The sequence below is a fragment of the Muntiacus reevesi genome, chromosome 7, assembly GCF_963930625.1.
Source record: "Muntiacus reevesi chromosome 7, mMunRee1.1, whole genome shotgun sequence".
In the NCBI taxonomy this organism is placed as follows: domain Eukaryota; kingdom Metazoa; phylum Chordata; class Mammalia; order Artiodactyla; family Cervidae; genus Muntiacus; species Muntiacus reevesi.
Genome location: NC_089255.1, coordinates 58112332 through 58131047, shown reverse-complemented (window position 1 = coordinate 58131047; position 18716 = coordinate 58112332). Strand labels below are relative to the sequence as shown.

General features: G+C 37.1%; 1 protein-coding gene across 4 annotated transcripts in view; it reads right to left on the bottom strand.

Annotated features, from left to right (window-relative positions):
• The window catches only part of ATP8B4 (ATPase phospholipid transporting 8B4 (putative)), a 261581-nt gene that overhangs the window by 179739 nt on the left and 63126 nt on the right, over positions 1 to 18716 (bottom strand). For all 4 annotated transcript variants that reach the window (XM_065941225.1, XM_065941224.1, XM_065941227.1 and 1 more), the window contains exons 4-6: positions 13000 to 13113; positions 9998 to 10096; positions 5103 to 5164 (exon numbers count right to left, since the gene is read on the bottom strand). In XM_065941225.1, the coding sequence (XP_065797297.1) occupies positions 5103 to 5164; positions 9998 to 10096; positions 13000 to 13113 (275 nt within the window). The remainder of the gene's footprint in view (positions 1 to 5102; positions 5165 to 9997; positions 10097 to 12999; positions 13114 to 18716) is intronic.

Genomic DNA, 18716 nt, shown 5'->3' with positions numbered 1-18716 from the left:
TCAGCGCTGAAGACAATACATGTAACAGGAAAGAAAGAAAAGATGAAAATGAGGAAAATTTAAATTTCTGAAAGAAAAGCTAGTAGAGTATAATCATTGATTGGCCATATGTTTGACTAAAACTGTGAGCCTTACTACAAGAAAATGTAAATCAGCATTACAGAGTTATTCTTTTGTGAGGCTCAGATAGTAAAGAATCCGCCTGCAATGCAGGAGACCCAGGCTTGATCCCTGGGTCAGGAAGATCCCCTGGAGAAGGGAATGGCAACCCACTCCAGTATTCTTGCCTGGGGAATTCCATGGACAAAGGAGCCTGGTGGGCTACAGTTCATGGGGTTACAAAAAGTCAGACACAACTGAACGAATAACACTTTCACTTTCATAAAAAGTTATACTATCATTTTAAAAAATCAATGAAATTCTTTCACTTGGATGTCTTTTACAATTTGAGAGATATAGGCATAGATATAGAAGTTTGGATTAAAAATTGGCCTTGCCTAGAGTTTCTTGATCGTGTCTGCATAGTAGAATCACCGTGGAAACTTGAAAACAAAACAAAACAAAACACCAAGGCCTCCCTTGCAAGCCACTCGTTTACTTGCTCTGGGACTGGGTGGGGCACAGATACAACACACAGCCCAGGCTGAGCAGTGCTAGATGGAATGACCTCTGTGGAAACCTTCAGACTGGTTCACACAGCCTGGGTGTTTCTATGGTGGCAACTGGCCCAGGATGTTAGCATGCCCTGAGGAACCCTCATGAGAAACACTGAGTGTCTCCTGATATGTATTTCAAGAGGTAGAGTCAGCAGACGGCATTCATAGCCTGGAAGAGAACATTTACTTCCCATACATCAGACAGCAATTTCTACAACATGGAATCATTCACTCCTGCCTAGTTTTAACACTAAAGTCGCCACAAGATTTTCTCAAAGGTTAATTCAATATCTATTTCTTAAGCATTTTCACATATTATAACAAACTACAGATGCAGAAGATTGGTCCTGACTGGAAAGGAACATAAGTAACAAAATCAAAAACATGAAATTGAAAAGGAAGTTTATAAAGAAAGAATCTTGTCTCCCTAATTATTGTGTGGCTTAGGTTAATACTGTTCATTAGCTTGCCCCATGCTAAGAATGTAGAGAAGAAATGCTCCAGGCACTAAAAGTAAGGATATATATGCTTATTCACATACATATTATATTTAGATAAACTATATATATTGTGTGTGTTAGTCGCTCAGTCGTGTCCAACTCTTTGAGACCTCATGGACTGTAGCCCGCCAGGCTCCTCTGTCTGTGGCATTCTCCAGGCAAGAATACTGGAGTGGATTGCCATTCCCTTCTACAGAGGATCTTCCCAACCCAGGGATCAAACCGAGGTATCCTGCATTGCAGGCAGATTCTTTACCATCTGAGCCACCAGAGAAGCCCATGAAACCATATGTATATACATATACGTAAACTAGACTTCTAATCACTCATGACATAATGTAAAAATATAGGCTTTGTGGTCTGATTACATCATCTCTATTTTATATATAGTTTATATTATTATGTTTATATTTCTATAATTATATGCAAAGCCCTTCAGATGCAAAATAAATAGAGAAGATGTGATCAGACCACAAAGTCTACATTTACACATCATGTTGTGAGTCGTTAGAAGTCTAATTTAGGCTCTTACTTGCCATGGAATTGGAATGGACAAGTCACTCCCTTTCTAGGCCTTAGCCTCAGCATCTCTAAAAAGAAGCACTGTCACCACACCTTGGGGTTTTATCAGGATTAAATGTGGAAGCATGGAGCCCACACATGGGAGTTGTTGATTAAGTATGTGTTGAATCTGAATGTAAATGCCCACCTTCCTCACTTCTGAGAGCAGCAAAAGGGATACCTGAAGGCCAGAAGGAAAGTTAATTGCCCCAAATCACATAGCAATCACTTACATAGACCATGTTTTCTGACTGTGCTTTCATCACACCCCCTTCCTCTCAGGGATCTCCTCCCCAAGACTGACCATGCCTCCCCTCCCTCCAGGACAAGTCAATGATGCCTCCCATGCCCTAGCATGAACCTCAAGTTCAAGCCTTCTGCCAGAAGCACAAAGGGAAGCCACAGGTGCCTAGCAGTACCCAGCCCAGTGTGATACTCATCTCCAGTGACATCCAGATACCTGTGATTCTCTACAGGCTTTTTACTTTAACCCTGTGTCATGACCCACAGGTGCCTAAGATAGACACCAAAGCACTTTCCTAATATTTTCTGTTAACACTGCCATGGGATTATGCATGCATTAACTACTCTTAAGTCAACTTCCCTGAAAGCAGATCCTGAGATGAGGATTCATACACAAAGAATTTATTAGGAAAGCACGTCTGAGAGAAAATGGTAATGAAGATGAGAAGCACGTGGAAGGGGAAGAAGCCACACAAGGGTATGACTGCAGGCAAAGTCCCACCTTCAGCCTGATCTCAACACGCACTTGCAGTGCAAATTAAACCTCAGAGCTTATCCAACTCGAGGTAGGGGCACTGCTTTTTCTTACTCTTGCACTAACTGGTCATTGATTCTAGTAGTCTGAGGGCGGTGCTCTGAAGAAAGTAGCAAGTGCAAGTCCTTTGAAGCAATGCAGACAGCAGCCCAGGGTGAGCCCAGCAACACAGTAGTAGTCTGACACGTCCCTCACAGCATCCTCTACAACCACCAGCTCCAAAGGAGGAATGAAAGTTCCATAGGCTTTCTCAAATCTAAGCCCATCTGATGTCTCCAACTTTGCAAGTCCCAAAAAGTAAAAAGCCAGTCTTGAAAGCCACGGTACATTCTGTGAAGACCACAACCCCAGCCACTGGTATTGGCTAGTAAAGGGACTCTGCAACATTTTACAGATAAAGCTCCTCTGGTAGATTGCCCTCTCAGCAAGAATACTTGTTACTGCTCAGTTTGAAAGTTCAACAGCCACTCAGCCACTGTGCTAGGTTCAAGGGACACAAACATGATCCACAGAGATGGCCTAAAGGAGTTCACAGTAGTAGACAATCTTAAAAATAGAAAATGCAGTGTGATTTTTAACCATATCTTAAAGAATACTCCATTCTCAGGACTGCCCTATGGTCCAGCAGTTAAGATTCATATCAATGTATGACAAAATCCACTGAAAAAAAATAAAAATTAAAAATTAAAAAAAAAAAGAATCCACCTTCCGATGGAGGGGACCCGGATTCGATCACAGGTGGGGGAACTAAGATCTGGTATGCCACAATTAAGACTTGATGCAGCCAAAAATAAATAAATAAATATTCTGAAAAAAAGAACACTCCATTCTGGATGTGTACTTCTACCTTCAACTGTACAGAATCAGCAACAGTACTTTTCAAAATGTCACACATATCAAATTACAAAGAGATGCTACCTCAAAAGGAATTGACAAACAGCTAAATGAAAGCACAAGTAAGACCAGTGCTACTTCTAATAATCATGACAAAGATTATTGTGTGGGACACATGCAACCATCAAGTTTCTGAATATCTAAGTTGCTGGATTACTCCCATGGCCTCCAGGTAGAGGCCTCAATATCTTTCACTGCCCAAATATGGTCACAAAATTTAACTGGTAATTTGAGATTCATTAAAAGATACACTGAAGGCTTTAGTTCAAAATCATCATGTAATTGCATATATTTTTAACATATTCTATATGAGATGATAATTCAAAGTAATGCGACTGATTATCAAATGTTCTTTGGGGAATTAGTCAGATCATATTATCAGATCTAATTCCCGGTCAGAACTGCAAGGCTTGAGAAATTCAAGATAGGCAACAGTCCAACTCAAAGCCATATACTACATCAGCTTACAAAAAGTCACCACCTCATAAGAACTTGCTCATCACCACAGAAGTACTCAGGGTCAGGACTAAACTCAAGTCTCTCTGAGTGCGAAACCCAGGCTTTTAAACGCCATGCTATAGTGGCGTTTCAATTTTCAATTCACAATCTGCTGACACTGGAAACGAACCACATGGTTCCAAGCATCTTTATGACTTATCCATGTCACACCAGGATCATACTCTCAAGAGGCTCTGTTTCTATAACTGTGGTTTTAGATTAAGATCATTTTTCTTCACTGTGCATTTAACACCATTTTCTAAAATAATCTAATAAAGGAAAACTATATGTATTCATTGCACTGTAAATAATCAGTCAATATTTTACTTATAGAAAGAGATTACTTTAATCCTACCAGTTATTGTCTAAGCTACCTAGTCCTTCTTGATGTCCATTTCTTGGAATTTTTCCATCTCATGTGATTAATTCATTTTATGATATTCACTTTAAAAACTACATTCTTCACAGTATCCAAATGCTGCAAAATCATCAGCAGACATGACTGATTGCCAGACTGAAGTACAATGTTATAAATTTACTTTGCCATATGTTATTATTAGAAAAAATGGGACAAAGAGACTAAGAAACAATGAAATGAAGGTTTAAATTTTACCTTTTTGAAAGTTTTCTGAAGGCGTTTTTGCTATTGCTTGTGTGTAAATACACATTTTAAGCCGTTTCAGGGCCAAGAACCATTCCCATATATATTTTTTTATTGATGGATGAATTTTACAGCAATTAAACATCTGTACTATGGTGGATAATCCATCCTAAACTCAACCATCAAGTTGGTACAAAGTTCTTATCACTATACTTTATATGTGTTGAAGTCTCTCTAGCAATATTTCCAGAAATTACCAAATGAAATCATTCAAATACTTACTAAACATCTATTACATAAAAGACATCATATGTGTGCCAGTTCCAAACAGTGTTAGATGGTTAGATCTAGAAATGAAAAAGTAACTATAGTATGTCTGTATTCGACAAAGGAAACCCCAAAGAAATTTATTTGAAGTAGAAGCTGAGCGGGTAGCACAAGCATTTGCTGAACATAAAAGAGAGCGATGAAGATACAAAGGACTTACACTGCAATTTTTAACAAGTTAAAAGGGGGAAGAAACATATATTCAACTAAAAGAGAAAGTCACCAATGATCAAGACCTGCTTGATGACCAGAAATCTTAAAAGTAACTTAAAGAATGTATTTCTTACTTGCTGTCGATGAGCACTTCAGATTGCCGATTATTCACCTGATTATCACTCTTGTGGCGAAACTGAAAATCAAAGCATTTGTGAAAAGATATATTAAATCAGTGCTCTGTGGTGACCTAAATGGGAAAGAAATCCCAAAAAGAGGGGATGTATGTATACATATGTACAGCTAATTCACAATGCTGTAGAGCAAAAACTAACACAACATTGTAAAACAAACATACTACAATAAAAAATTTTTAAAACATATTGTCATACTTTGTCAGCACAAATAGTGACACTGAAAATACTTTGAGTTCATCTGTTTGGAAAACAACATCATCAGTTTAAAATGAGCATGACTTAGGCTTACCTTGGCCCCAGCTCCATGTGTTCTAAATTAAGACCCTTCTCACTAAATCTCATTCTGGGTGTCACCAATGGATAAGTCTGGCCACACGCTCTTCCAATTCCCACACATTTTTAGCTGTCTTCTAAGAAGACAATGTGCCCTCTACTCTGTCGCATAGTTCCAGAGAAAACCATACATGAATTTTGATGTCTTCAACAAGGAATGGGGGCTTCCATTTTTCTCACATATGTGCTCAAGACTTTACTGAACATCATCCATTCTGTTTTATGGATTTCTTTGAAGTCAAGCAATTACTTGTAACAACATGTACTCTTATTCTCCAGAAATTCTAATTGCTAACAGTGATCCTATGAAATATTGAACATTTAAAACAAAATCGAAATACAATACTGAACCACATTTGGTGTGGATTTATGTTTTTATGCCAAAGTGATCCTATTTCTTATGCTATATTTCAGTAATGTAAATATCTTATATTGTTTAGAAGAATCCACACATTATGAGCCTTCTACTATAGTAGTAAATGAGCAGCCATTCAGAAAGGAACAGGCTAAAGTAGAGATAAAATGTTATTTCAATTGATTAGGCTAAATGCACAAATGAAGAGGCGGTAGTATCAGGAGATAAGAAATTTTGATTTCTAGATTTTAATCATCAGGATTATCACTTTTTCCTTAAAAAAAAACACCTACCAAAAAAAAAAAAAAAAAAAAAAAAACACCTAGCATTTTATTAATATCACAGTATATAAACTGCTTCAATCAGCCCTTCCCCTTTTCAACATCCTTACCAAATCCATCCCATTCTTTCTGTTATGCTATGCTCAGTGCATACAATTACACTGATTGCCATGTATAAGTAAATGAATATTACTAAAGAAAAAAGATACTTAGCATTTGTTAACAGGGAAAGAGTTTTACAACACTGATAGAAGAGTAAATTAAGTCAACCCATCATTGGCATGCAAACTTCTCTCCAGCAATAAGAATGGGAACGTTATTCTGTCAGAATATGTAATTTGAAAGGGGTGGATGTTCTGTTTTTCCCTCCATACCTATACCTCATCCTTCTACACTCTGCCCTGTGCCAGGGGATGCTCATCTACTGAATCCCTGCCTTTTGGCTACTGATTGGGCTTGGGTGGTATTGACAGAAAATCATGGGGTCAGAGGAGAGTAAAATGGGGGTATATATTCCTGGTTTCTTCTGAACTGGGTCAGCAGTGGGTGCTTCCTCTATACATAGCCCTCAACTACAGCTCCAGGTCTGAGAACTGCCTCCTCCTTTTGCCCCTTCAGGCCTAGAAGTAGTACTGCCACCTTCATTGCTACCCTACGTACTTTTCCTCACTCACAACCCTTTTAATAATCCCTTCATTTTTAATCTTTCTCCAATCTTCCCCCATTCCACAGTGACATCTGTTTCCTGCCAAGACCCTAACTGATAAAGATATTCTGTTGTTAAACTAGATATATTATCATAAAAATAAAAAGATATTCAAGCATTCACTATAGAAGAGACAAAAGGAGACTCTATATCTAACCTGAACAAGCTTCCCAGGTGGCGCTAGTGACAAAGAACCCACCTGCCAGGTAGAAGACATAGAGATGCAGGTTTGATCCCTGGGTCAGGTAGATTCCCTAGAGGGGCATGGCAACCCACTCCAGGATTCTTGCCTGGAGAATCCCATGGACAGAGGAGCCTGGTGGGCTACAGTCCATGGGGTCGCAAAGAGTCAGACATGACTGAAGCAGCTAAGCACACAAATTGCCTAGCTGACTGGCATCACAGAAAATCACTATGGAGTTCACTGCCTAAAAGCTGAGCAGCCTACTTTCCGGGCTTCAGGATGCTCAGGTTTTTCCAAGGGATCTTGCCATTGATACAGATGGAGCTTGGGAGGACTAGAAACAATTATCACAGGTTCAGAAGATATATAAACCTATCACTCAATGGCATGTAGAGAGCTATTGAGGATAGAGTATATGCAGTCACCTAGGGTGAGAATAGAATTTGTCTGGATTTAGAATGCTTGGTTTTCCCAAAACTGTTTTAAATCTGAATTTGAATGACTTCCTTCGGATTATGGAGGTTTCAAAACTCTCTATCATCTTATACCTTGATTATTACATTAGTTGCTTGACTTTTGAAATTACTTGATTTTGTAATTTCATGCAAAGATGGGCTCAATAAAGGACAGAAATGGTATGGACCTAACAGAAGCAGAAGAGATTAAGAAGAGGTGGCAAGAATATACAGAAGAACTATACAAAAAAAGACCTTTACGACCCAGATAATCATAATGGTGTGATCACTCACCTAGAGTCAGACATCCTGGAATATGAAGTCTAGTGAGCCTTAGGAAGTATCACTACGCACAAAGCTAGTGGAGGTGATGGAATTCCAGCTGAGCTATTTCAAATCCTAAAAGATGATGCTGTGAAAGTGATGCATTCAATATGTCAGCAAATTTGGAAAACTCAGCAGTGGACACAGGACTGGAAAAGGTCAGTTTTCATTCCAGTTCCAAAGAAAGGCAATGCCAAAGAATGCTCAAACTACCACACAATTGCACTCATCTCACACGCTAGTAAAGTAAAGCTCAAAATTCTCCAAGCCAGGCTTCATCAATACGTGAACCGTGAACTTTCAGATGTTTATGCTGGTTTTAGAAAAGGCAGAGGAACAAATTGCCAACAAATTTCCAACATCCACTGGATCATCGAAAAAGAAAGAAAATTCCAGAAAAACTTCTACATCCGCTTTATTGACTATGCCAAAGCCTTCGACTGTGTGGATCACAATAAACTGTGGAAAATTCTGAAAGAGATGGGAATACCAGACCACCTGACCTGCCTCTTGAGAAACCTGTATGCAGGTCAGGAAGCAACAGTTAGAACTGGACATGGAACAACACACTGGTTCCAAATAGGAAAAGAAATACGTCAAGGCTGTATATTGTCACCCTGCTTATTTAACTTATATGCAGAGTACATCATGAGAAACGCTGGGCTTGATGAAGCACAAACTGGGAATCAAGATTGCTGGGGGAAATATCAATAACCTCAGATATGCAGATGACACCACCCTTATGACAGAAAGTGAAGAGGAACTAAAGAGCCTCTTGATGAAAATGAAAGAGGAGAGTGGAAAAGTTGGCTTAAAACCCAACATTCAGAAAACTAAGATCATGGCATCTGGTCCCATCACTTCATGGCAAATAGATGGGGAAACAGTGGAAACAGTGGCTGACTTTATTTTGGGGGGCTCCAAAATCACTGCAGATGGTGATTACAGCCATGAAATTAAAAAACGCTTACTCCTTGGAAGAAAAGTTATGACTAACCTAGACAGCATATTAAAAAGCAGAGACATTACTTTGTCAACAAAGGTCCGTCTAGTCAAGACTATTGTTTTTCCAGTAGTCATGTATGGATGTGAAAGTTGGACTATAAAGAAAGCTGAGCACCAAAGAATGGATGTTTTTGAACTGTGGTGTTGGAGAAGACTCTTGAGAGTCCCTTGGACTGCAAGATCCAACCAGTCCATCCTAAAGGAGATCAGTCCTGGGTGTTCATTGGAGTGACTGATGTTGAATTTGAAACTCCAATACTTTGGCCACCTGATGTGAAGAGCTGACTCATTTGAAAAGACTCTGATGTTGGGAAAGATTGAAGGCAGGCAGAGAAGGGGACAACAGAGGATGAGATGGTTATATGGCATCACTGATTCAATGGACATGAGTTTGGGTAAACTTCGGGAGTTGGTGACAAACAGGGAGGCCTAGCATGCTGCGGTTCTTGGGGTCGCAAAGAGTCAGACACAACTGAGCAACTGAACTGAACTGGTATAATGAGCAGAGGATGCTGCTCCTGCTAAGTTGCTTCTGACTCTGTGCAACCCCACAGATGGCAGCCCACCAGGCTCCCCTGTCCCTGGGGTTCTCCAGGCAAGAACACTGGAGTGGGTTGCCGGTTCTGTCTCCAATTAATGAAAGTGAAAAGTGAAAGTGAAGTCGCTCAGTCGTGTCCTACTCTTAGTGACCCCATGGACTGCAGCCCACCAGGCTCCTCTGTCCATGGGATTTTCCAGGCAAGAGTACTGGAGTGGGGTGCCATTGCCTTCTCCAGAACAGATGATGTGAGAATACCTAATATATACCAGTTCCTAAAACTTAGACAAAGACTTGAGATACAGGATAAATAATACTTAACTGAATGGAAACAGGTTTGTCTATCAATTCTGATCTTACCACTAATTAGTTGTATGTTCATTAGGAAATCTTTAGTTCTTTATAGGTGAGAGTGTCTTCATGTATAAAATGAGGGAGTGAGTCTACTTATTGAAGCCCCCTTGCTATTACCATAAATAGGCTCTGGCTCTATGACCTCTATATTAATCATCAAATAACCATAAAGCTTCTTATGGTAAATATTTGCCAAAATAACTTCATTCAAAAATTTCAAATGGATCTCTGTTTTCTACTTCTGAGAGTTCACAACTGAAACTGAGAGTGCAGGAATGCTCAGAAGCAAATACTTACATAGTCATCTGTGGCATCTTTGACAGCTGTCATAGTCACCACTAGGACCAAGGGTACAATGGTGGTAAACCAAGTCAAGGAGGAAATTTCTGGAATCAGCTGAAACAAACGTTTCAAGCAGTTTAGTGCTTTTAAGTTTCATAAATATAGCTTTCAAGTTTTGTCATTCAACTTCATAAGACAACAGAAATTAATGAAATGATATTCAGTTTTTTGTACAAGTGTAGAACATTTGATAATTTAAGTGCTTGTACTCAGATATAAGACACATAGAATAAAAGAATCATTGAAACAATTTTCAGACTACCTGGCAAAAAAATTAGATTTTTATAGCAAGTTGTGAAGAAAGCTTCTTGAAGTCTTTCACATATGATGATCTTTCCCCAGGATGATAAATGTCACCTATCTTTTCTCAGCTTCTCAATTCAACTTTTCACAGTTTTACCAGTTCCTTACCAATTCTCAAAGAGAGAATCTTTGAGCACCTACCTTGCACCAGACACAATCCCAAATACTTTTATATATGATATCACTTGATCCTCAGAGAAGTTTATCAAGTTAGATTCTGTTCCAGAGCTGTTTTGCACAAATCTAGAGTGTTTATATTCCATGTAAATATAAATAGTGCACAGCACAGAATACACTGTGAATGACAGCCACGAGTCAAGAAATGCCACAACCCTGGGTACCATTTTCCTATTTTATAAAAAAAAAAGTATCTGAGAAGTCAAACTGATTTAGCAGCCCAGAACATATGCTGCTAAAAATTGAACCTAGGTCTATTTGACTCCAAAGCCTGGGGCTCTACCTGTAAAGCCACCCACCTAAGAGAGACAGAGCAACAGTCGACATGACTCTTACAAAGGGAGTCTTCAAGTGGGGTTCATTTTGGAGTTACTCCAGGGCCATCAGGCAGGGAGGATGGGTGGACATGGTCAGTGTATATTCATCAGGCCTCAACCAAACAGCACTACAATAAATTTTATGTAATAGCTTCCACATAAGATTAAAAAATAAAAATTAAAAAAAAAACCCTCAAAAGCCTCTGAAGGACCAACAAAAACATCAGCCTGAGTGGCAGAAAACCTGGATTCTAGTCAGAGTTCTATCATTAACACATAGTCAAAGCTTCACACCTCACTTAACCTCTCCAGATCTCATTTCTGCATCAATAAAAGAAAGGAGATTATACTGAACCATCCTAAAGACCCCTTCTAGATATAAAGTTCTGTGAACAGGAACCTTTGGTCATAAATAAGATAACCCATTAGAGAAATTAGAGAAGTGGTGTAAAGGGTTCTACGAAGACACCAAAAGCAAATTCATGGGGGGAAGAGAAAAAAAGTCTCTTCCAAAATTGTAAGGTGTACTTTCAGTGCTATTTTTTTTTTTATCTTGTTGAGCATCCAGTTCTTTGTTTTTTTTTCTCCCTACTCCAGGAGGACTCCTCAGACCCTACCTGCTTACCTCTTAATGGTTTCACGCCCTCTTAAACTCTCTTTCCAAAGTTCTTTTCAACTTTCCCTTAGAGTACTTGATGACTATTGATCTTGTGCAGGTATTTAGCCTTAGACGGAGTTTACCACCCACTTTGGGCTGCATTCCAAAGCAATGAGACTCCAGGGAGACCTGGCCTGGTGTACCAGGTCTACCAGCCTCACACCAACCCTGGGCTGGGCCTCCATCAGAAGGAACAACCAGTTGTTTTCAACTCTTCCCTTGTTTCTTAATATCCCTCTACTTTGAGCACACATAATTTTGATAGACTGATTCCATCCAACTGGCTTCTGGACTTTGGCATGTGATCTAGGTCAAGGCAATCACTGCATTAAATTCCTGAGCCAGAGTGACAGGTTTGGAAAAGGAAGGTAACAGCATGATCCAATTAAAGCTAATCCCAAGACTTTTTAGAGAACAGAAAAAGTGATTCATTTTCATTCTCTCTTTCTCCCTCTTTCCTCTCCCCACTGCCTCTCCCTCTCCTTCTCCCCCTCTGCCTCTCTTTTACATCAGCATTGAAGCCAGGAAAATAAAACTCTAAAGTTTTCAAGAATCACCAAGTAGAGAGGGTCTGCCTGAGAGTAAACATGAAGGGAATAAAAAAAAAAAGAAAGGTGACATCCTGTTGAAATAGTTTACTCATGAATTGTCATAAAGTACATTAAGTGAATTTAGATGTCTGCGACTTACAACCAAGATTCTTAAGACAGTTATTCTACTGAATAAATAGTTGTTTAATTAAAGAAAAAATAGTGCTCAAGCTATAATCAAGACTGTATATATCCAGTTCATCTTCTTACCTCCTATAATTAATGCATAGTCCAGCAGATTCAGAATCTAACTGTTTGATGTGATTACTCTAAAATAAATATGAGGTAAATAACTGGCTAATATGAGCTACTTAAATGTATGCTAAACCTTTGATTTATGACTTTCCTTCCTGAAATATCAGTAAAATTTGAGATTTCACTTAGGTTCAAATTTTAGTCAAGTGAGAAGAAAAAGGAAGGTTACCAACTACCAATGAATCATTCAAAACTATAAAAAAGTCACAGTGAAATAACATATAGCATTTATTTATATATGTGTAAAAATATGTCACTGTTCTTAAGATGCAAATAAAATTTGGCAAATTAAGTTCCACAAAACACTAGTCAGATAAATTCTTTGCTTCAACTCTGTCAATACCCATGCTGTGAATGTGATAGGGAGATAAAGAAAGGAAGCAGGCTGTGAACAGTAATTATTAGGCTCTGGTTTGGTTCAAATAAAGTGCAAGGCAGCATTTTTAAATGACCTCAGTGTTTAAAATGATGAATGTACTAGTTTTTTACCCATTCCTAACCCTCCCACACTTGTGAAGAGAAACAGCAACAAAAACATTAAAAATCTGATAAGGTTGCTTTTCTTTGCATGAACATTTAGATAAGCAACATAATTTTTTCAAATTATATGAATACTCTTAACAAACAGATGATGAAGAAATACAGCCTAAACATTACCTGCAAAATCAGAAGGAAAAGGAAATATGCATTTGCCACTCTTTGGAACTGTTCAAATAAATTAATCGGCAAGAAGGTGAGAATGTTGTACTTGGATGTGTGGATACGATTATCCTGAAAAAGAAACAGCATCACATTAGTTTGGGGTGAGGCATGACTCATTATCAGAAACAGCTCTAAACTTATGAGACAGAGCATGAGTTATGCCAGAGCAAGAAAGATAAGTCGATTATCTAGGAAATTTCAAACTCTGTGTGGGCCAAGGGTTTCATTTTTCCCAAGATGACATGCTCCTGATACTAGGTGAAATTACCATTCAATGTTATAAAGTCACCCATGACTTAAAAATTTATCAAGTGCAAAAGTCTGCCCCTAACATTTTTTTTCTTATATATTTACTCACTTGGCAGCCATTTCTTGAGAACCTACTGTTTACAGACACTGAGCTCGTGTGAAGTAAAAAGGAACTTCAGAATCACTTGGTTCACCTTCCCAAAGCCATGACCTTTAGATAACTCTGACAAGGGGCCCCTAGGTCTATCTTTGAGAGTCTTCTGGTGGAAAACTAACCACCTTACAAGGCAGGTGTAATCCTGTTTCCATTTCAGGATGAGAAATGATAGAAAGGTCTTTATTATGAGAGACTCAAATCTGCCTCCCTGTACATTTTGCCATGTGCCAAATTCCATCCCTGGGGTCACCTAAATAAATTCTAAGCCCTTTCTATATTGACAATCTTCAAATACTTGAGGGTGACTCATAGGACTCCCCTAAATCTTCTCCTTTATGATCTAGGTGTTCACGAAACCCTTAGCCATTCTCCATGACTTTTTCATGGACATCTCTTCCTGGTCGGCCTCTTCTGCATCCAACCCAACTTCTTCGCATCTCTCTTAAAACATGGTGTCCAAATGCAAATATTCATTGCAGATCTAGCTCAACTGGTCCACATACAAAAGAGACTTTGATGTTCTGTGTTCTGAATTATTGTACTAACTTGCCTTAAAATTTCATTAGCATTTTGTCAATTAATCTCACTGTTTATTCACATTGTTTTGATGAATTAAAATCTCAAGTTCATTTCTTCATAAATCATTGTTAAATCAGGTCTCCCATTTCTAAATATTCACAGTTTATTTTTTTTAAGTCCTGATGATTTTTCACATATTTCTATTATAGAAGTTAAATAAAAAAAATTAATCTTGAGTGTGCTATCACAAAAGCACTAAATATTCCTCCCAATTTTGTGTCATCAAAGAATTTCAAACACATGCCTTTTATATAGTCTTTCAAAACTATATAAAACTAATTCATTAAAAAGTACAGAGCTAAAAACAAAAAAAAATTTAATAAAAGAAATAAAACTATAGCAAGATATTGGCGATTTCTCCACAGACTATAGTTGATATCTTTTTCAGGCATTTACATAAAACATATTAAATATATTTTATTTAACAACTTATAAGTCTAACTACATTCTCATGAGACTTCACTCTATTTTATTCACAAACAAAGCAGAAGAAATTTGGTGTGACAGATCTTACTGACACTCAGAATCAGCATGCCCAGAGAATTTTTATCCACTAATATCAAAAAATGGAGATTAGTCCATATGATTTTATTTTTTATTGAAATATAGCTGATTTATAATGTTTTTCTAGTTTCTTGTATGAAGCAAAATAATTAATTTAAATATGCATATGTTCCTTTTCATATTCTCTTCCATTATGGTTTATTACAGGATATTAAATATAGTTCCCTACCTAGAGACTAGGACCTTGTTTACATCTTTTTCTATATATAATAGCTTGCATCTGCTAAGTCCAAACTCCTAATCCATCCATCCACCACCACTCTTCCCCTTGGCAACCACAAGTCCGTTTGCTATGTCTATGAGTCTGTTCTGTTTCATAAATAGGCTTGTTTGTGCTGTATTTTATGTTTTAATTAACTTTTATTTGAGTATAGTTGCTTTACAATGTTGTGTTAGTTGTGTCATATTTTAGATTCCACATATAAGTGATATCACATGGTATTTGTATCTCTCTTTCTGACTTACTTCACTTACATGATAATCTCTACTTCCATCCTTGTTGCTGCACATGGCATCATTTCATTCTTTTTATGGCTGAGTTATATTCCACTGTGTGTGTGTGTGCATACACGCACCTATGTGTATAAGCATATACACATACACATATATCATATCTTCTCTATCCATTCATCTGTTGATGGACATTTAGGTTGCTCCCATGTCTTGGCTATTATAAATAGTGCTACAATGAACACTGGGGTGCATGTATCTTTTTGAATTATAGTTTTATCTGGATATATGCTCAGGAGTATGATTGCTGGATCATATGGCAACTCTATTTTTAGCTTTTTGAGGAGTTTCCATACTGTTTTCCATAATGATTTACATTCCCATCAACAATATAGAAGGGTTTCTCCGCACCCTATGCAGCATTTGTCATTTGTAAATGACAGCCATTCAGCCCAGTGTCAAGTGATACCTCATCATAGATTTGATTCTCTAATAATTAGCCATGTTGACCATCTTCTATGAGCCTATTGATCATCTGCATATTATCTTTGAAGAAATGTCTATTTAGGACTTATGTCCATTTTTTTTGATTGAGTTATTTGTTCTGTTATTGAGTTGTAGGAGATATTTGTATATTTTGGAAATTAAGCTGTCAGTTGCATCATTTCCAAATATTTTCTCCCAGTCCATAGGCTGTCTTTTTTGTTTATGGTTTCCTTGGCTGTGCAAAAGCTTTTAGGTTTGATTAGATCCCATTTTTTTGTTGTTGTTTTATCTCTATTGTCTTGGGAGACTGATCTAAGAAAACACTTGTACAATTTATGTCAGAGAATTCTCCTCTAGAAGTTTTATGGTGTCATGTCTTATACTCAGGTCTTTAAAGCCATTTTGAGCATGATGTGAGGGTGTTTTCTAACTTCACTGATTTATGTCCAGCTTTCCCAACACCACTTGTTGAAGAGACTCTTTCTCTATTATACACTCATCTTTGTCAAAGATTGACTGACCATAGGTGTGTGGGTTTATTTCTGAGCTCTCTATTCTGTTCCATTGATCCATATGTCGGTTTTTGTGTCAATACCACACTGTTTTGATTACTGTCATTTTGTGGTATTGTCTGAAGTCTGGAAGGGTTATTCTTCCTGCTTTGTTCTTTTTCCTCAGAATTCCTTTGGTAATTCTGGGTCTTTTATAGTTCCATATAAATTTTAGGATTATTTGGTCTATTTCTGTGAAAAATACCATAGGTAATTTGACAGGGATCACACTAAATCTGTAGATTTTTGGGTAGTATAGTAATTTTAATATTCTTCCAATCCAAGAGCCTGGGATACCTTTCCATTTCTTTGAATCATCTTTAGTTTCCTTTATCAATATTTTATAGTTCTCAGCATATGTCTTTCACCTCCTTGGTGAGGTTTATTCCTAAGTATTTTTTGGATGCAATTTAAAAAGGATTATTTTTTTGCATTCCCTTTCTGTTATTTCATTGAAAGTGTAAAGAAATGCAGCCAATTTCTGTGTGTTAATCTTGCATCTTGCTACATTGTTAAATTTATTTATCCATTCTAATAGTTTGTGTGTAGAGCCTTAGCATCGTGTCATCTGTGTATAATGGCAATTTTAAATCTGTCTACCAATTTGAATAACTTTTATTTCTTTTTCCTATCTGACTGCTGTGGCTACGACTTTCAGTACTATGTTGAATAGAAGTAGTGAGAGTGAGCATCCTTGTCTTGTTCTATGTTTTAGCAGCAAGGCTTTTTAGCTTTTCACCATTGAATGTACTTTTGGCTATGGATTTGTCATAAATAGCCTTTATTACATTAAGATATGTTCCCCCTATGCCCATTTTGGTAAGAGTTCCTATCATGAATGGATGTTGAATTTTATCAAATGTTTTTCCTTTATTTATTGAGATGACCATGTAGTTTTTGTATTTTCTTTTATTGATGTGGTGTATCATACATTGATTTGTGTATTTTAAGCCATCCTTGTGACCCTGTGATGAATCCAACTTAATGGTGGTAAATGATCTTTTTTATGTGTTGTTGGATTAAGTTTACTAAAATTTTGTTGAAATTTTTGCATCTATATTTACCAAAGATATTGGCTGAAATTTTATTTTTTGGTAGTGTCTTTGTCTAGTTTGGTATTAGTGTGATAGAATAACTTTGGGAGTGCTCCCTCCTCTTCAAGTTTCTGGAGGAGTTTGAGAATGATCAGGATAAGTTCTTCATTTCTATTTAATAGAATTCTCCAGTGAAGCCATCTGGTTCTGAACTGTTTTTTGCAGGGAGTTTTTTTTTGTTTTGCTTTTTTTTTTTTTAATTACAGATTCCATTTCACTTCTAATGATCTGCCTGTTCAAATTATTTGTTTCTTCTTGATTCAGTTTTGGTGGGCTGTATATTTCTAGAAACTTGGCCATTCCTTCTAGTTTGTCCTATTTGTTGAAAAATAATTGTTCATAACATTCTCTTGGGCCTTTTTGTATTTCTGCAGAATCACTTGTTTCTCCTTTTCCTTCATATTTTATTTGGTTTTTCTCTCTTCTCTTCTTGGTGAGCCTATCCAGAGGTTTGTCAATTTTGTTTACCCTTCCAAAGAACCAACTCTTTGTTTTCTGAATTTTTTCTAATTTCTATTTTATTTTCTCTCTGATATTAATTTTTCCTTTCCTTCTGCTGACTTTAGGTTTTGTTTTCTATTCTTTTAAGTTTTTATTTCAGACTTTTCTTATTTCTTGAGCAAGGCTTGTATCACTATGAACTTTCCTCTTACGCCTGCTTTTGCTGCATCCCATGGATGTTGAATGGTTGTATTTTCATTGTCATTTGTCTCAAGCTATTTTCAATATCCTCTTTGATTTCATCATTGACCCACTGATATTTTTTAGTAGCATGTTATTTAGTTTCCATGTAATCATTTTCTTTTCTTGTGTTTCATGTTTGAGATAATTTCTACCCTCTTAAATTTGTTGAGGCTTTTTTACATCCTAGTAAGTGGTCAGTCCTAGAGAATGTTCCATAGGCACTCGAAAAGAACACATATTTTGCTATTTTGGAATATAATATCCTAAAAATATTAAGTCTAACTGTTCCACTGTATTATTTAGGATCTCTGTTGCCTTGCTGATTTTCTGTGTGTAACATCTGTCCATTCATGTGAGTGAGAAGTTAGTCTTCTACTATTATTGTATTCATATCAATTTCTCCCTTCACATTTGTTTTATGTTACATTCATTTTATGTATTTGGGTGCTCCTATATTAGGTGAATATGTTAATGCATGTACTATCCTCTTCTTACATTGGTCTTTCTATCATTATATAGAGTCCTCTTTATCTTTCTTTATGGATTTTGTCTGAAAGTCTATTTGTCTCATATGAGTATTGCTACCCCCACTTTCTTGACATTTCTATTTGCATTAAATGCCTTTTTCCACCCCTTCACTTTTGACATATGTGTATTCCTTTGCCCTATTAAGTAGGTCTCTTGTAGGCAGCATATTGTAGGCTCTTGTCTTTTTAACCAATCTGCCACTCTAAGTCTTTTGATTGGAGCATTTGCTTCATTGACATTTAAGGTAATTATTGATAAATATGTATTTATTGCCATTTTAAACCTTGTTTTCCAGTTGATATTTTCTTTCTTATTGTTCCTTTCTTTGCC